This window comes from Gopherus evgoodei, chromosome 10 (genome assembly GCF_007399415.2).
Source record: "Gopherus evgoodei ecotype Sinaloan lineage chromosome 10, rGopEvg1_v1.p, whole genome shotgun sequence".
Taxonomy (NCBI): domain Eukaryota; kingdom Metazoa; phylum Chordata; order Testudines; family Testudinidae; genus Gopherus; species Gopherus evgoodei.
Genome location: NC_044331.1, coordinates 80,992,324 through 81,012,437, shown reverse-complemented (window position 1 = coordinate 81,012,437; position 20,114 = coordinate 80,992,324). Strand labels below are relative to the sequence as shown.

General features: G+C 43.1%; 1 protein-coding gene across 6 annotated transcripts in view; it reads right to left on the bottom strand.

Annotated features, from left to right (window-relative positions):
* The window catches only part of LMF1 (lipase maturation factor 1), a 330,506-nt gene that overhangs the window by 293,966 nt on the left and 16,426 nt on the right, over window positions 1-20,114 (bottom strand). For all 6 annotated transcript variants that reach the window (XR_004002415.1, XM_030578587.1, XM_030578585.1 and 3 more), the window contains exon 2: window positions 17,987-18,296. Coding sequence is in view for 5 of the 6 variants with exons in the window: in XM_030578587.1 (XP_030434447.1) it covers window positions 17,987-18,296 (310 nt within the window). In the remaining variant the exon portion in view is untranslated. The remainder of the gene's footprint in view (window positions 1-17,986; window positions 18,297-20,114) is intronic.

Genomic DNA, 20,114 nt, shown 5'->3' with positions numbered 1-20,114 from the left:
CAGTGTGCCTCCAAGGTGAGAAACAAGATCATCTCTGAAATACTGTCATCCAAAACAAGGTATATCATATGTTCTCCACCTTCTCCTGGGCACAAAGACACGCAGAAGACTTCTGAAACACCAATATGAAGAATCCGGTGAATTTATGTATTGATGGCCATGTGGCCATCTAGCAGCTCTCAATATAAGGAGACATGACTTCTCTGCTCCTAAGGACTCGACTTTGATGCTTAAGAGAAGGAAGAATATTTCCTGAATTTAATTTTGAGAATGGGTGCAGCTGGGTCTGAATTAAAAACAGCCATCCATGGTTTCAGCAGAGAAATCTCCCAACCTCAAAAAAGTGTCTGATTGGAGAGGGCAGCTATTGGGAGGTCTATTTTAACGGATCAGATGTACAACAAATCCTCCTGCAGAGGTTCAATTTGTCCCCATAAACCTGCTTCAGAGATGAAAGTGAAATCAGCTACAGAGATTGCTCCAAAGACATTTCCAGAGGCTAGCCCTTGTCTCCCTTCTCCTATGTGGGCCCTGTCTGGGGGTCTCAAAGAAGGAGCTGGCCTGGGGCTCACAGATGGACGCCTCAGAAGATCTACCCTGAGCTACTGCAGGAGTTCCACACAGGCCTAGATACAAGCATGAATCCCCTGGGAGGTCTGGTATAGAGGTGGCAGCAGGGAGAGAGAGCTGGGCCTGCAGGCCAAGTCGAGCATTGGCAGTGTTCATGATGTGTCCAGTGCCCTCTGTCCATAGCCCAAGCAGCGGAGGCAGCTTGGCTTCTCAGTTAGGAGCGTTGCTGCTAAAGGGGGGTCTGGGGACTCATGCACTTGCTGCCCTCATGCTGCTGGCTCCCCTCATGGAAATGGAGGAAGGGGAGCTGCTTGCCCCTGGAGCTGGTTTCTCCATCCTGTCCATCTGCTTTCCTGCCCAGGGGGTGGGGCTGAGGAAATCCCACATAAACTGGGCTGAAGAAGAGGAGGGGCACTCAACTCTGCCCATGGAGACTACCAAGCGCCCCGGCGAAACGCTCCATCAGACCTCTCTTTTTGCCTCTGACCTAGTACACCCTGACCACGGCAGGGGCAGCAGCTGCTGCAAATGCCTCCAACGGGGAAGCAGAGCTGAGGGCACAGTCTCCCCAAAAGGCAAATGCAGCCATCTGGGAATTAGACAGATATACGACTGAGCAGACACCGTCGTCAGAGTTTTTAAATAAAAGGCTCGAGTTTCCCTCCAAAAAGCATGGCAGCAGGTCTACCTGCCACCAGGAAGACAGCTAAAACTGCAGGCTACATCAGGGGACAGAGCGTTCCCCACTAGCAGTAACAGACAGACAGACAGTTCTGTCTGCAAGCAGGCTGAAGTACCCATTGCAATGGATCAGTGGACTGTAGCATGATGACTACTGTATAACATAATCTCACTTAAGCTCCCTGCATTGTATCAATCAATCTGTCTCTTCTCAAACTTAGACTGTCAGCTCTTTGAGGCAGGGACTGTGTTTTCACTGTGTGTCCATGTACAGCGCCAAGCGCAATGGGGCCCCGGTCCCGTAGTGAGGCCTTTAGGCATTATTACAACCAAACAAAAAAAGTAATGATTAAAGTAACCTCAAGTTACACACTTGGAAGCCACAAAAGCCGACAATCCATCAAAGCAATACAACGGAACCACTCCAGTTCTTCATTAACTTAGGATGCATCATTAAGTCAAGAGCATAGGGCAAGTAACATCTTTGAGAGCTGGTTTCAGCTGCTGCCAAGCCTTAGTATTCCACAGCGGTCGTGGGGGGAGGAGGGAGGAGGAAATAAGCTAGAATGGTAATAAGTGAAACCACTTGTCTTGGTTTCTGGATTCATTTTATTGTGGTCACAGATCTCTAAAAGCTGGGAGGCTGAGCTCTGTAATCACAACATCCACATTTAAACAGAGAGCTATATTTTAGAGAGTTTGTTTCTCTCTTTCTCATGGTGGTGGAAAAGATACTGACAAGGGAGAGTTAAAAGGGACTGGAAAGAAGAGGGACTCCACAAAGCCTTCTGGCAAACTGAGAAATGCCACCTAATGGAGCAATGCTGGCTATTTAAACAATTATATGGAATTGCTAAATGATAGGGCATTCACACAAAGCTCTCTACACGGTGTCAGTTCCCATAGTCACTGAAAGGGGCAATGTACCATTTTATTGTCTCCTTGCAAAGCAGGGTACAGGGCTTGGTTAAAAGTCAACCAAAAATTGAATTACCTAACTGAAAGCTGGTGGAAGCCAAGGCTTCTGTCTATGCTCATTTCCAAAGCTAAAAGTTGTTATGGGACCTGGCTTAGGCAGCCGGAGAAGTAGCCAAATTCAAATGAAGTCAGCTTTGGTTAGACTGTTCCAGGGCCAAAACCAGTCACTGAAATGGCAGCTTGTGGAATCCGGCTTGAAGCTGCTCCTTAGATTGGACTATGAATCAAAAGCACAAAACGTGACACCGGCAGAGGAAGAAAAGAGGGAGAATGAAAGGAAGTATTGCAAACTTTTCCCCACTCTGGGTTGGATCTGACTCCCGCTGAAATCAGTTCCTTGTTTTATTCCTAAATAAAGTCTTCCTGAAACCTCCAGGATTTATGTAAAGTCATATAGAATTTCACAGAACAACCTTCCTAAGGTTTTGTTTTTAATAATCCTATAGACCGAATATAATTCCCTGTTAAATACAAGCCTATAGAAGGGCTATCATTTTCTACCACATTCTGTGAGTTTTATGGTAGTTTCTACACGAACCTTTTGGATTCTTCCACATTAAAGTTCTATAAGACTCCAATTCCTTATTCTGAAAGTACTATACGTTTCCATATACCTTCTGCTATTGATTACAGGGCCTTGTCCCAGGGGGCCTGAATCTACTCAAAGAGAGAATTTCCATTTATTCAAATATTTCTGGAGCGCTCATCAAACAACATGTCTTGACCCTGCAAATATTTACTCTTACAAGCAGTTCCTGGCTAGCTAATGATCTTACTCTCAGTAATAAGAGTTTCCAGAATTAGGCCCTTAAAGAAATTAGCAAATACAAAGATTCGGTAGAGGGCTTGGACACTTCCCTAATCCCTGATTGCTTTTAATCTGTACCAATCAGAGCATTAACCTTCGTTCCAACCACAAGCCATCAGGCAGCTCCAAAAAGTTAGATTAATTAAGAAAGATGCACATATCCTGGGTGGCACTGTCTGCATGAAGGTATTTGGCAAGTTACAACTTTTTAAAAGCATTCATTAAAAACATTATTCGTTCTTTTCTTAAGTCCTTCAGCTGTGGAATCAATACTCAAACCAACATACAGGATACAGCTGAAAATTAGACGTGGCACATAATATAAAATTTAAAATACTCCTCTGGTACCACAGGGCTCTGCCAGAGACACTAGAGACTGCACAACCTTCCCATTAACCATGCAATCTTCTGATAAGTTTCTTTGACTGTAAACATACTGAGAGAGAGTGTGTGTGTATTTCCATGTGTGGATAGAATTTAGAATATTGTAGATGCCACAAAAATCTATATAATAAAAGCCACTCCTTCCTTGATGTGTGACCCTCACCACCACCTCCACTCCCTTTTGCTGATGATCTATTCATTCTTTTCATCAGATGAAATTTAAAATAAAAAGGGTGCAAAAAAATCATGTTTTTCACTAACACTGTCTTTGAGATCAATGCATCAAGTTACATAACGTTCTTTTCCTGTGCTTTTTATGAAGCTAAGCAACTGATACACATCACCAACCTCATATGTGTTTTCTTAATATTACAGAGACCACTTGCATTGGTCCAATAAAAGATATTACCCCACCCACCTTGTCTCTAAGATTCTGGGATACCACCACTTCTTAATATTAGACAGCCAATAGATTTGACATTTAGGTAAGAAGTGCTAAGGATGAAGACAACATGATAAAATGGCTAAAAGCTCAAATTTTCAAACAGGTGACTGGAGAAGTTTACATGTAAACATATACAGTACACCTTGCTGTCAGCAGCATCACGGTGTCATACTGGGAGGACCAACTGCGCCAATGCAGCTGCAATGCTCAGTATCTGATGCAGTCATACCAGTACTGGAACATCTGGAGCAGTTTTCTGTATGGACACAAAGTATTTTTACAGGCATTCCAGATATCTAAATAGTCCCTGGAAATGCCAGTCTCCTAGCACAGATATTGACATGGTACCCTATATAAAGATAAGTGCTATACAATATAAGATATCCAGAGCACTTACTAATTGATGAGTTAATAATTTTTTTAAATAGATTTTTGCTTACTCTTACACCAACACAACCTTTAAAGCATAAGAACAGCCAGACTGGGTCAGACCAAAGGTGCATCTAGCCCAGTATCCTCTCTTCCAACAGCAGCCAGTGCCAGGTGCTCCAGAGGGAATGAACAGAACAGGGAGGGAATCATCAAGTGATCCAGCCCCTGTCTCCCATTCCCAGTTTCTGGCAAACAGAGGCTAGGGACACCATTCCTGTCCATCCTGGCTAATAGCCATTGATGAACCAATCCTCCATGAATTTATCTAGCTCTTTTGTTAACCCTGTTATAGCCTTGGCCTTCACAACATCCTCTAGCAAAGAGTTCCACAGGTTGACTGCACATTGTGGAAAGAAATAATTCCCTTTGTTTGTTTTAAACCTGCGATCTATTAATTTCATTTGGTGACCTGTAGGTAATTTTAATTTCAGTAAAGCCTAAACTATCTGTTTTACCAACAATACTAAAAATCAAAGGAAGAGAAAAATTTCATTTAAGACATTTTTAGATTAAAAAACGCAGGCTCACACAATCATTTAACCCTTCAGCCCTCTGAAATAGACACTAATTGCTCTAAAACCAATGGCCCAAGTAGGATTATTATAATTTCCTGGAGTATCATACAGTAACATGAGAAGCACTGGCACAAATTTTTTTTTAACATTTGTATTTACATAGACAAATTGAATTAGTTATGGATCTGATAATAGGTCTATTGACTAGCATCTTGTGCATGGCAGTAGCCAAAAACTAGACCCAGTGCAAATTTAAATCTAACAGAAGGCTAAGAAAAAGCAACAAGGTACCTTGATAACTGCACAAAAAAAGTGGAAGGAGGGGGAGTGAAATTCTCTTTAATCACTGCAGCCAACAGTTTTCACCATACAGCCTGACATTTGATAACTCTTCTCCTACCAACAAAGGCTCTGTCAGTCCTAAACTAATCTGGTCCAACCACATAGACCAGCTCACGCTATGGACGAATTGACTCCATTAGTAAATGTCACGTCACTTCTACCTGTTTTTTCAAACCATTTCACCATCATAGAATAGGCAGGGATTTTCAAAGGATCTGAAGGTGCCTAAATCCCATTGACTTTTAGTAGGAGTTGGGTTCCTAACCCTCTAGGAATCTTTGAAAATCACAATCTAAATTATTTACAAACAGCTAATTGCCTAGTTTTCTTATTCTATTAAATGTTACTTATTGCCTCAAAACAAAACAATGGGTGAGGGGGGAATCATTCTCTTTATTTGGAAATTCCCAATACTTAAATATCTAAAATTCAAAGGCATCTGTGGGATTCTCTGTTATTCATACGGCACTAGCACCTATCAGGATTGGAATCCCATTGTGCTGTGCAAACCAATAAATAAGCAAACACTCCCGTTTTAAAGGACGGTTGAGTATACCAAAATGACAGGAGTGGAGAGGGGAAAACTTGACGTTTCGAGGGAAATATTAAATGATTCATGACTGACATCAGCCATCATTAAATTTTTATCTTTCAAATGCAAACATGTTTTTCATTAGCATCATTAGCTCCCAATTGTATCGCAAAGCAATAGCGTCACATGGTAATAATATCAACTGCTCACAACATTCTTTGAAACTGATATGCCCGTTCTTTTCTGTATGAGTAGGAAGTGCCAAAACCAGCTTCCTCTACAGGAAGGATGACCCCCTGAGATCCTTTAACTTTCGGTTTAAGTTTCTAGAGATAATCCTTTCTTTTTTTAGGGGAGAGGAGAAAGGGGGATGTCAAGCAGCAATCCTTAATAACAAAGACATTCCTGAGGTATATTGCCAAAGCAAAGAGTAGATAAAAGAATAAGATTCAACTTGTTGTTGGGATACTTTTGAGAGCCAGAAAAACAGACAGAGCCAAGCTGTAATAAAGCTTACTTAAAAAAATGTAAGGCCCCTAACACGATTCAAATAATTTCAAATACAGTTGTCAAAATAATGTGTTGCTTTAAATTAAATTCAGCAAAATCTCTGAGCAAGAACACTTTGTAAAAGCACATACAAAAGTTACACACCATATTAACCATCTGCATTTCTTGAGTATTTTTTATGAGGGCCTAAAAAGTGCTTTACTAAAATGATGATGCGCAGTGCTTCTGTGAGACAGGGAAGCATTCTTACTGCCACTTGGCAGAAGGTAAACTGAGACACAGATGGATGAAATGGCTTGTCCAAGGTCAAAGCAAGTCAGTGGACAAACACACACCTTCCACTTCTGCAGTCAAAGTGTCTTCCTGCATGTAAAAGCTGGTCAGTGCATAAGAGTCGAGGTGTGAGGAGTCTATTCCCGTTTCTACCACTGACTTCCTGCATGGCTCACGAACTCTCAGGACTTGTCTACATGGGACACACTTAGGAAAGGGTTAAGCAACAGTGAACGAAGGCCACTTCGCTTCTGAATGAGCAGCCACACAGGGGATTAATGCACTTTGACTTCACATCTTTAATTAAATTTACCAACTTTCTGAGCGGCACCATGCAGATTTGCCCTCAGTACCTCAGGTTCCTCATTGATAAAAACAGGCATAATATTTATGGAATGTTAAGAGACTATGTTTATGCCTTGCGGAACTCTCAGATCCTCGAATGGAAGGAAATATAAAAATCCACAGTACTGTTTCACACTTTGTACACCGCCATTTCTCTGCTTTCACCTAAAATGCATTCCTTGTTTTGTTTCAGTTTTCAACCAACCAACCAACCAACCAGTCTCCTCCTCCTAAAAAAAACTCCAAGAAGTCACATTTGACAGAGGGGAAAGAACAGTTTTCAACCCTCCCTCAACCTTCCCTCAGTTCTCTCCATCCCTATCTCAGGGCAAGCAGCAGAAACCCAGATTAATTTAGAGATGGTGCCACCAGAGGTGAAAGTAAGCCAGTACAGTCTGCACTGGACCGGCTTCCCTGGCAGTGATTTAAAGGGCCCTGGGCTCCGGCCACTTCGGGAAGCCTCGGGCCCTTTAAATCATCGCCAGAGCTCCGGCAGCCAGGCTCGGGCGGGGATTTAAAGGGCCTGGTGCTCCTACCACTGTGAGGAGCCCCAGGCCCTTTAAAGCGTCATCAGTGCCCTGCCACCACTGGGGTAGCGGCGGCAGGGCTCCCACGGTGATTTAAAGGGCCCAGGGCTCCACAGCAGTCAGAGCCATGGGCCCTTTAATTTGCCCCTGAGCCCCGAGGCTCCCATCCGCCTCTGCAGCTGGCAGCTCCGGGGTGATTTAAAAGCCCTGGGGCTCCCAGCCACAGCCTGAGCCGTAGGGCCTTTAAATCTTGAAAGGTCTTCCAGTTGAGGCCACACCTCTTCTGGTTGAGGCCACACCCCCGCTCAGGACTCCAGCTTACCAGTAAGTCCTTTAAGTTACTTTCACTCCTGCGTGCTACTGTGTTTAATGAGGCAACTGCAGAACTGAAGTTCGAAGGCTGTATGACCAGAGTTGTAACTGGAAACTTCATTTTCCCCAGGAGTTGACGACTGAGAAGAGAAGCTACATTTTTTTGCACGCCCTTTTAATTTTGCTCATCTTTGGTTTGGATCGCCATTACTAAGGAGGCCTCGTTTCCACTACCTGATCAAAGAGGCAAGATAAAATAATCTAATCATCCAGTTTTATAACCCTAAACAGTGCTGAAGTCTCATCTTGATTCATCTCACTCTAAACTCTGTAGCACATTGGCTGGTTTATTACATTTACATTTTTCTTTTATTCAGAATAAGCTCTGAGGCATATAAATGGAGCTGCTGTATTAATTAACAGCCACACTTGACAGAGCATCACACCTGGTTAATAAACTCTTCAGATGTCGTACCCCTTAGCAGACAAACATGAAAAGGTAACGTTAGCACAAAATCTCTGTGTCTGCAATTCATCCCCTCAAGATAGTAAAAGGAAAAAAGCGTAATTAATCTTCACAAACAGAATACTGTATGTAAAAACAGGAACACTGTCATTTACATGGAAACTGTTTGGGTTGGTCACAGTTTCTATTAAAAGGGTGGTGTCCCAGGTCTGGTCTATACTAGGGAGGGTATCGATCTAAGATACGCAACTTCAGCTACGGGATAGCGTAGCTGAAGTCGAAGCATCTTACTCCGACTTACCTCCCGTCCTCACAGCGCGGGATCGATGTCCGCGGCTCCCCCATCGACTCCACCACCGCTGCTCGCTCCAGTGGAGTTCCGGAGTTGACAAGGAGCACGTTCGGGGATCAATATATTGCGTCTAGATGAGACGAGATATATTGACCCCCAATAAATCGATCGCTACCCGCCGATAGGGCAGGTAGTCTGGACGTACCCCCCGTCATTATAAAGCCTCATTTATGGAGAACAATCACACAGATGTAACAAAGGTCCATCAAACTTCCCATTGTTGGTTATTGCTCTGCCCTGCCAAGCAGAGATGTGGACGCATTTCTCAGCAGGAACGGGTATGTGCAATAACCTGGGTACTATACGCATGTCAGATCCCAGGGAAAATGGGTTTATGGAATAGAGATCTGGTCTAACTTGATATTTTGTTTTATGAGAAGACAAGTTTGCTTGATACAGGCAATAGTGTTGATGTAATAGACATTGATGTAATGAGGCATTTGACTTGGTACTGCACAACATTTTGATTCAGAAACGAAAATGACCCAAAATCAGCATGGCATGGATTAAACGCTGGCTAAATGATAGGTCTCAAAATGTAACTGTAAACAGGGAATCCTCAGTGAGCGGGTGTGTTCCTAATGGGGGCCCAGAGATATCAGATCTTGGCCCTACACTATTTAAAACTTTTATCAATGCTCTGGAAGAAAACAAAATCATCACTGATCTCCAGCAGGCACCTTTCTCCCTGTCTCCTCCATCCTCAATATCGGTCTATAACAATCAGTACTAGTTCCCCATTTTTTTTTCCATCATCTTGTTCAAAACTGCCCGTCCTGTTTTAAGAACCTCCCTGACCTTGCTGCAGCACACCTTATCAAATCTTCTCTCATAGCCCCTTTCCCTGCTACCTTCATTAAAGCTCATCAGCGTGGATATATTGACCAGAATAGGCATTGTGGAATAAGTGATTTTTCAATAGCTGTTTCAGCATAGCTTCCCGTGTAGACATGCTAGTCTGGAACAAAATAAGTGACTTTTATTCCAGAGTAATTAGTTTGCTTCCAAACAGTCTAGAATAAAATCACTTTTATTCCAGAACAGCGTCCATCTGGGGAGCTATTCTGGAATACATTATACCCATGTAAACATGCCCTTAAACTAATCTAGCACTGGTCTCCTATCCATCGCTCTGTGCTTCTTCATTTATTCTCCGTATATTTTCAGATCTTATCTCAAAACCACCTTCTCTCTCTCTCCTCTATCTCTGTCACTTACAAAATTAAAATGAAAGCTAAGAGAGAGAAGATAAGTGTATTGTCTAATATTGGGATACGTTTACTAAGATACTTGCTATAACAGCTATATGGCATTCCAAATTCCAAACTGAGATTCTGGTAAAAAAGAACGAGGAGTACTTGTGGCACTTTAGAGACTAACAAATGTATTTGAGCATAAGCTTCGTGGGCTAAAACCCACTTCATTGGATGCATGCAGTGGAAAATACAGTAGGAGAATATATATACACAGAGGACCTGAAAAAATTTGTGTTGCCATACCAACTATAACGAGAGTAATCAGTTAAGGTGGGCTATTATCAGCAGGAGAAAAAAAAAACTTTTGTAGTGATAATCAGGATGGCCCATTTCCAGCAGTTGACAAGAAGGTGTGAGTAACAGTGGGGGAAAATTAGCATGGGGAAATAGGTTTTACTTTGTGTAATGACCCATCCACTCTCAATCTTTATTCAAGACTAATTTAATGGTGTCAAGTTTGCAAATTAATTCCAATTCTGCAGTTTCTCATTGGAGTCTGGTTTTGAAGTTTTTTTGTTGGAGTATTGCAACTTTGAGGCCTGTAATCGAGTGATCAGGAAGGTTGAAGTGTTCTCCGGCTGGTTTTTGTATGTTATAATTCTTGACGTCTGATTTGTGTCCATTTATTCTTTTGCGTAGACTGTCTGGTTTGGCCAATGTACATGGCATTGTACTGGTGGTGTTACAAGAACTCAAGGGAGTATGTTCTACAAGCCAATAAGTAAAATGTTACAGCACTGAGTAGCTACAACGTTCTTTTCAGTGCCTTCCTCCCCTGTGGAAATATTGATGGAGCTACTGCTAACAAATACTTGGGATAACACAAGACCAGGCAGCACACCTTTTTCCACAAGAGAATGTGAAACTGAACTGCACTGTACTACTATACAAACCCCTGAGGTTGTTAGTTGAGTAAACACAATTTGATTCATACTCACATGCCCTTTGGAGCCACTACGCCAGATGGTTTCCAAGCAGATGCAGATGCTGTAATATTTAGCCGGGGTTTAGGTGAAGAGGACATGACTCCTTTAGTCCTGGCCCCAGATACCCTATATTTTGTCATCGTTAGCTGATTGGACATAATATTAACGGCTTTTGATTTAGTATTAGGGCTTTGTTACAAGGACAGTAATAATGCAGGTCATAAAAGCATGTCTCAGGGGCATGTAATTTAACTGCAGTTAAAATTGCCATTCTTTGAAGGGCCTTCATAACAGAAAAAGTCGACAGGCTTTTTTGTCATGAGCATTTTGTGGGTTTTAAGTCTCATTAAAAAACACTTGGCCTATGCAGGACTTTAATCAGTTTTCTATCTTCTGGCAGATGGACTGGCAAACAGTTCTAGGCTGTACCCCATTAAGGGCTGGGAGGCTGACAAAATGATCAGGGCTCAGTTTTCACTCTGGGCGGGGGGCTAATCAGAATTCTATACATAAAGCCCTTTATGCTCTCCCATTTGTTTTCCCTCTCTTTTTATCACCTTGATCCTTCAGTGAACATCCAGGATCCTCCCACCTGACGCAGGATGAAAATGAATGTCCTGTGAGCCTCTCCACATGGCTCAGAAATCAGCCAAAGAGCAAAGTGGATTTAAACAACACCTGTTCCAACTCCAGACTCTATATATACACTTTCTCTGCATCAGATCGGTCACTCTACAGGTCTAGAGTGTGCAAGAGTCAAACAGTTTAAAGCCAGAAGCACCACTGTGACCACTTAGTCTGACCTCCTGCACAGCACAGTCCATAGGTCTTCCCTAAATTAATTCCTTCTTTAAGCCGAATAGCTATGGTCCAGCTAGAGCATATCTTCTACAAAAATTGCCAGTGTCGATTTTAAAATGTCCAGTAATGGAGAATCTACTACAATTCTTGGTAAGTTGTTCCTGTGGTTAAATACTCTCACTGTTAGAAATTTGCCTCTCATTTCTAGTCTGAATTTGTCTAGCTTCAACTTCGAGCCATTGGATCTTGTTATACCTTTGTCTGCTAGACTGAAAAGCCATTTAGTCACATTTCGGTGACTATGATCAAGTCAGACCCCAACATTCTCTTTGACAGGCAGATTGAGCTCCTTTCACTTTATGGCATGCTTCTCAAACCTTTAATCATTCTCTGACCTCCCCCCTCCAATTTTTCAACATCCTTCTTGAAGTATGGACACCAGAACTGCACATAAATATTCCAGCGCCGCTGGTAAACACCAGTACCCAAATATAGATGTAATACAACCTCTCTACCCGTACTGAATATTCCCATGTTTATACTGCAAAGACCACATTAGCTCTTGTGGACACAGCATAGCACTGAGAATTAACAATGTTCAGCTGACTACCCACTGTGACACACACACAAGTCTTTTTCAGAGTCCTGCACCCAGCTTAGCAAGTGATCCAGATGGCTCTGTATTAGTGACCAGTCCTCCTCATTTACCAATATAATGAATATGAGAAGCAGCATTCTACATATGATGGCAGTAGAGGGCTGGGACCTGTGGAGGCTACAAAGAAAGGAAAGAAGATAGTGAGGGGTTTCCATGCACACACACACACACACTTTTTCAGATTCTTTAGCTGGTTTAACAGCTTTTTATTTTTTTCCAAACAAGAACTAACCTCGCAACATAGCCCTGATACCAGGGATATGCTGTACCATTAAAGACAATGGGAGATACTACTAACACTCAACATGGGACTCTCCAACCAACTCATGAGTCAACAACTTCATCCTGCATTTCACCAGCAGTTTTTTAGATTCTGATCAGCCTCATTCCATTTCAAAGGATGAATTCAAAGCATGCCAAAGGGACACACAAACAGAGACCAAAAAAAGTGCTTTTAAGAGCACAGGCTCTTTGAGTGCTGGATACGAGAGTGATTCATGCCACCACCATGAACATTCCCAACACACCCAGTGATACTAGTGAAGTTCTCCAGCGTGACAGTAGAATGTACACATCACCTGAGTGCAAAGTTACCAAAGTGACTATATCAGGATCCATTTTTAAATATAGCCAGGACCCATTCTTGGTCCTACATTTGACGACCACTAAAATTAACACATTGGTTTCTGTGAACACTAGATTTGAGAACTAAACACCCAAAGTGTGCTGTATCAGAGATGGTCCACAAGTATCGTAGCAGCACCTACAGAACACTGACAAAGTTAAGTATTTAGTTCCAGGTCAATGCGTGATTTTAAAACCCACAAACTTCATTAAAGTAATCCTTATCCTGGGAATCCAATCACAGGCCGCTTCCCCAACAGTGAGCAGAGGCATCAAACCTAAGCAGCAGTGTCAGTACTAGAATACTGAGACGAGAATAGTGGCAGAGTTCCAGAAAGTAACAGAAGCCACAAATTAGATCAAGTCTTAAACCCGACATCTACAATCTCACTTATTTTATTCATGTTTTACACATTGCATGTGAATCTAGACAAAGATTAATTTCAAGCGGATGCAGTGCCGGTAACATGCCAGATTCAGAGCCCTGGAACTCTGCTCCCACTAGGCATCCACAAAACAGCACAGCACAGCTACTGACAGTACAAGCTTCTCTCACACACCATGCGTCTGAACTCTACCCCGGAGAGACCACCTCTAGGGCCCAGAGGGAAGTCAAGTCTCAACAACACAGTCATTCCTCAGCCTCTCTGCCTAGACTGCTAACAGGTCCGCCCGTTGTCTGGCAACCTAGGCCATGCTCTAGGAACCGTATTGAGACCCATCAGTTCATTTCACACAAGCCACCAACTATTTTCAGAGTCCATCACCAGCATTGGACAGTTGTGTACCCCATGAGGATGGACTCCATTTCCTATTACCAACTTTCAGAACCACCAGTCTGGCCCTCTCCTCCTCATTTGGTATCAGCTGTTTCTACCAAATTCTAATAGTTTTTATACAGTAGGCAAAGGCCTTTAACTCTTTCTCCATGGTGTTGTCATAGAAAAGTTCAGGGATCCCCTGGAACAGAACACTATTCTCCAGCTACTGTATTTTGAAGAAGTGGAAGTCTAATATACCTAGTGCATGCAGCTGATGCCTTCCTGCTTTTCAAAGAGACAGTTACTCTACCAAAGCTTCCTCTCTCTGCAGAACTCAAGCCAGCTGGACGGCAGTTGAAAGAGTCACTCAGTCAACAGCATCAGATATCTGAAGACTTCAGCCCAAAACAAATAGACACATTTAAAATGTAAATTTAAATTTTAAAAAAAAAAAGACATAAAAAGAATAAATTGTCCCTTGCTGGTGTAAAGCAGCAGCAAATTGTATCTCTCTTTAAAATCCCGTATCTCCCTTGAAATGGCTTCCCAATCAGCAACCTCATAGGAGCTGATAGACTGGATCAGACTAATGGCCTGTCTTAACCCAGTATCCTGTCTCTGAGAACAATCATTACCAGGTGCTTTAGAAACACCATAATGGGCAATTATGGAATAATCTGTTTCTTCATACCCTGAAAAGCCTCTCTGAGGAACTGTCACAGAATTCCAATTGGGGGCCTGGTGACATAAATCTTGGGAGAAGAATCATGGAAGGGTCCTACTTAGAATCTCTGGATTCTCCCCCAAAGCATCTCATCAACCCCCCAAACATCCCCACAACCTGCCAATCCCCAAGGATGAGACGCAATGTGTCCCCATTACCTAAAATAAGGGCAGGTGATACAAAAAAATTATCCATGCAGTGACCTGCTCTGAGGTTCCTTCCTCTATTTCAAATAACCATCTATGACCTGTTTCATGGTTGTTTATTTCTGAATTATTTAGTTTTAAAAAAATAGTGAAGAACCCGTATTTCTGTGACACACAAGTAACGCTGGCACAGAAACAAGGGTCATCGTATGTGTATAACCAAACATGGCCTGCCTGGAACTGCCTTGCCCTTTGCCCCATACATGTCAGGAGGTCATCCCAGACATGAAAAGATGCCAGTGACTCTCACACCTAGTCACCCTCACATAATCCCTGAATTTAGCTATTTGTCTATGAAAGAGGGAATCCTACCCCACTAAGGGTAGGCCTTGGGCCAGTCAGCCAAGTTCCACTAGCCCCACGCCACCCCAACTGTGCAGGGTTGGCATCAGAGGAAGGAAGCCCGACAGTAGAATGAGAGCATAAGGCCGCAAAGGCCCATGGAAGACTCCAGGCAGGAAGGTCTGGATGTGGCTCCTCTGGAGAGAGCAGGGAGCAATCTGAAGGAGCCCAGGAGAGGCTGAGAGGAGAGACAACAAGGAGCCTGGGAAGGGGAAAGAAGAGCCCAGAGAATGGGGAGAAAAGACTTGAATCAGAGGACAGAAGAGGCCCCTTGGGAATGAGAGACTGGGGCACAGCCTCTGTGTTTAGAGTTGGTTTTGGAGTTGTGTCCCCCTGAAGGAGTGGGCTTTGTTAATGGCTTAGCTGAAGGGTCAAGCCCAGGAGGGAAAACTAAGGCAAGGCTACTGCAGGGCTCATCCAAGTCACAAAGGGCCACAAGAAGCAGCGGTGACTCCGCAACCATCTACAGAAAGCAAACGTGTATTTATTTGTAAAAAGAGCCAATACAATCGGCTACCTGCAGTTTTAAGGCCTGGTTCTGCTCCCACTGAGGTCAAAGGCAACATCCATTTAATTTCAGAAGGCATAGATCTATCGAGTGCATCCCAAGAATTCTTCACATCTTGGGGGAGGGGGGCGAGAGGGGAATCAATTCATTCCCCCCTCCCCAGTCCTCTTTTGCATTGTAAGCACCCAGGCACCCAGCATCTACTTCCCTGTGGAACTGAATGTCACAGTATATGCACAATGATAATATGGTCTTGACCACGCAGTGACCCATTGCAGAGGATCTAATGAAAAATGTAACCATGGTTGAATGAACTGCAGCATTGGGTCGCTTTGATTTCCCCCACCCTCTACAACCTGAGTCCAATTTCCTGTTTAATACATTTCATGCCACAACTAAGCTGAGACGAAATTGAGGCAACACCTATTTTCCTCCCCGCCCCCATTAAACTCAGAACATGTTACTGTATGCCATAAATTACCTGTGTACGACAGGGTAACTTACAAGCTCCAAATGAACTAGCAAAACAAAGCAAGGTACAATCCTATCTCAAAAATCAGGAGGCAATTCCTTCAAACCACAGCATCCACAGAATGAAAACTCTGGGCTTGGCTCACATTCCCATGAGATGATTCATTGTCTTCCGAGTTACAAAGGGACCTAACGCTTGGCCATGAACTCCCGAGTCATACACCCACTCAGGAAGAGACATTTGGACAAGGTCTGCTGGGCAGCAGTTGTGGTTCCATCCATCACTGGGGAAAAAAGTCCCCGCCCCCCACGCACATCATCACCCTCCCTTGCCTTTAAAGACTTGGAAAACCCCAACTATAGCCCCTCAGCAGCAGTTAAACTGGCAGAGATTGCAGCAGGATTTATTTTTGGCAAAAAGTTAGCAGCTAAGAGAGACTGCTACACCTCTCACACCTGCCAAGAAGAGGTCACATCTCTCCTCTGAACATGCTTATTACTGGTGGAAGTGGCTCGGAGCAAGGGACGTGAGGAGCAAGCATGACTGGGTAGCTGCATGAGATAGAACAAGCCAAACAGGTTCATTCTCATAAATCAATACAACAAAGTTAAGAGGCTGCCGCTCACACGGCGCCTTAGCCCAGTGCTCCTGTACGCCTCGCAGACGTTAATGAATTATGCCTCGTGACTCTCCCCATGAGGACAAAGTAACATTAGTGAGGGACTTGCACTGCACCTGAAAACCCAGCCAATCTGCAGGAAATTTGGATTTGGATCTCAAGCTTCTCGCTAGAACCTTCCTCTCCTAACAGGGCAAATCAAAACCAAGCACCCCAGGACTTTGAGGAAGGTTAGCCTCAGCTTCCAACCTCCAAACTCTGCCGCTGTAATTATGATGCACTTTTTACAGATGGGCAAAAAGAGTCACAAGGGAGTTAAACAAACTATCTGGCTTTAGCGGCTACAATTACATAAATTCCCATGGCTGCCAAGAATGGGGGCCAGGTGGCATTTCAAGTCCTGTAAAAGCTAACAGCCAGCAGGGACATACAGGCGCCTAGAGATGAGCAGAGAGCCTTTCGGATTAGCTCAGGAGTGGAAGCAATGGAAGGATACCCCTTGAAACTCCTTATCATGCCACTGTGGCCTTATTCTGGACCTTTTGTAACTGCAGAGCTGAATGAAGTACACTTAGCTCATTACGGGGATCCCCTAATTACTCACATTTCCCTGCTGCACACAGAGCAGTGGAGGGGTTCTCAAGTGGGCTAAAGCTGAGTGGGATGATGTTTAACATCTGCCATTCTTTTCGCTTTCTTTAAATAGAAGAGCTGTGAAATCACAGACAGGGACTGGACAAATTGGCTCAGCTCAGGTAAGGACCTAGGCGTACACAGTTTGGGAGCAAGCTAGAGGAAGGAAGAAAAAGGCATGTACACAACATACTGCTCAACATTAGGGTAGATGTGTCATACCCTGTGACTATCCCATGGTCACTACAGGTTACAGTGTTTAGCTTTATCAGAGCGACTATCATTCCTTAGGGTGACTGGCAAGTTTTGCTGTACTTTCTCAACTTTTACTAACACTGTAATTTTATCCAGCACTCCTTCAATGAGTACATCCCATAAAGTTACGCTGCAGATTCAGGTTACTATGCAGGGCAGAGAAGTTACTGAATTTGGTAGTTACACCCCCAGAGATCATTAAAGAGCACAGGCAATGGACAACCATCCTTTCCTCCTTCCCCTTATATTTAAAAGGTTGAGCATTTTATATTTTATTTTAACCAGGCACAAAGATAACGTGCTATAATCTATTCACGAGACGGATCTGGTGCTGATCCAGCTTTAAATGAAAGAATAATCTTGCTCAAAACAAAGCTAATGCATTACCTAGCTAGAGTGAGGAAAGAATATACCCCTCTGCAGGGATACCATGTACTACAGTTATGTTATCAGGCTGATTCTGTTCTTATTCACAATAATGTAAATCAGGAGGCACTCTATTAAAATTAATGGTGTTACACCAGTGTAAGATTCAGGCATGAACAGAATTGGGCCCATAACAAGTTAGCCAACCTGTATTTTTTTTTCCTGAAGGGTACGTTCTTTCTTCAATGTGCCTATGTAATAACTTACCATGTCTCTATCTTTCAGGAGCACAAAAGCTTACCCGTACAATGCATGGTGAGAAATTACAAAGAGAAAATCAGAGAAGAAAGTTTGTCAACCTACCAGATCTGTCCAACGTTAACCAACGAGAGGTAGAGAATCCACAGAATGGCCATAAGGATCATGTTTGCACATCCAGTGACCAACACGTAAGCCGAAACTCCCAAGCCAAGGCCAGCAAGGCAGTCCAGGTTGCTGTCCATATCAGACCAGTCCAGGAACCAGATGAGTGTTGGGGCATAGGTCAAGGAATCCAGGTTAATCTTCCCTTTGAAATACCGTTTGACGTTCTGCAAGTACAGTTTGCATGGCAGCAGTCCCTTCTCCCCTATCAGCTGCTTGTTTTGATGGTAAGCCACCAAAAAAGCAACAACTAGGAGAAAAAAAACAAAAATGAAAATGTCATTAAAAACCATCACAGAAGGACATCTTTCAAGCCCAGCATGGTGGAGGTTTTTCTGTGCATCGGGAAGGAATGCATTAACATCTCCTCCCCAGTAGTATACAACACAGCCATTTCTATTAAATTTGATAAATAAGGCATGGGAATCCCATAAACATTGTACCCCTTAGCCCAGGGAATTTATGCAGTCTGTTTTGGGGCAATATGAGTTTTTCCAAGATGGATATTTCACTGGCTGCTGGCAATCTCAGTAGCAATAGCATCATGCATCATTTCAATATGACCACTTCATATCAAACCTCTTCTGTGCATCAATTCCAGTGAACGCTGTTCTATGGGGAAAGAGCATCCCAAATGGGGCTTTAAGGTACATTGTGAAAAGAACACCATAGAGGCCATATCTCCTTACAGTATCTTGGATAGCGAAGAGGATTCAGGGAATCCTGCAGCCGTGATAGTCTTTGCTGTCCTGTAGGAAATGCACGCATAGGAATGGCATTTCATGGCCCTCTGAGGGCATTTACTTCTGTGTCAAGATAAAGTATTTTCAATAAAAAGGAAAGGACCACACTGCGGTCAAGGCAGAGGACTTAGCAAAAGTCACCAGGTCCCTTAGCAGACAACTCCTAGGTTCTTGGCCCAGCTCCACCACACATTCACTGTGTGACTTTCCTCGTCTGTGTTCGGTATCAGCCTGCCTAACGATGCGGTTGAGAAGCTACTGCATTCGTTTGTAAGGCACTTGGAAGTCTTGGATGGATTGGAAACCACTCCATGTAACCAGTGGTTAAAGGAGAACATAATGAGGGGGAGGGGGAAAGCTCTCATTGCAATGGCCCAGACGAATGAGGAGCTGTTGGGAAACCCCCTTACCCAAGCCAGGTAGAGGAGGGACAACACCCCTATGATTTTAGCAGGATAGGGAGAGCTGTACCATCATCTCCTCCTACTTTCCCCACGCCCCAAGATATTTTCATTATCTGAAGGCAACATTCAAAATACTGTACAATGTAAATATTCAACAGCTCCATTCACAGCAGCACAGATAGAGCCAATTTTAATTTGTAATAACAGTTTTCTAATGCTTTGGATAATAATTAACCCACAGCACACAGAGAAGAGGTTCTGTTTGCAGTGTTAGAACCTAGCTTTGGAAAACAATCTATGATCATTTGTATATATCATCTGTGTAAAATTCCCAAGTATTAGAATTTTTCTTTCACAAAACATGTTTAAAAATACCCTGATATGTTAATGTGATGGCTCATGAAATAACATTCAGTATCTAGGATGTTTCAAGTTAATTTGGCCATTTGACAGTTAATGCTCACAAAAATGCAGCTATTTCAGTGGTAAGAGAGTAGCTATGCTATGGGTTGGACTCCTGTATTCTCTCACATACTGACACGTTCAAAATGTAAAGACTTAATATTTTCTTGTCCTCCAAATTGCTACTTTTACATGTCACTACAGCTCTCCCACTTATAATATCTACATCCTTAAACTGGACAATCTAAGAACAGCCAGATGCTTTTTTTAACAGTATATAAGCAATTTAATTACAGATCATAGACCTAGAATTTGATGTACTGCAGAGAAAGTCGGTCAGTTTCTAGGAATTATCTCATATTTTAGGAATCTCCGCCAGTTACCAGCTTGCAGTTTGTAACTGCAGTCATCTCCTCTGTCAGAGAAATGATGAGGGCCAATATTTCCTGATCAGGCTCCATACATTTCACTCCGTTTCAAGCATTACCCGATTACTGGCCACGTCACTTACAGCAACAT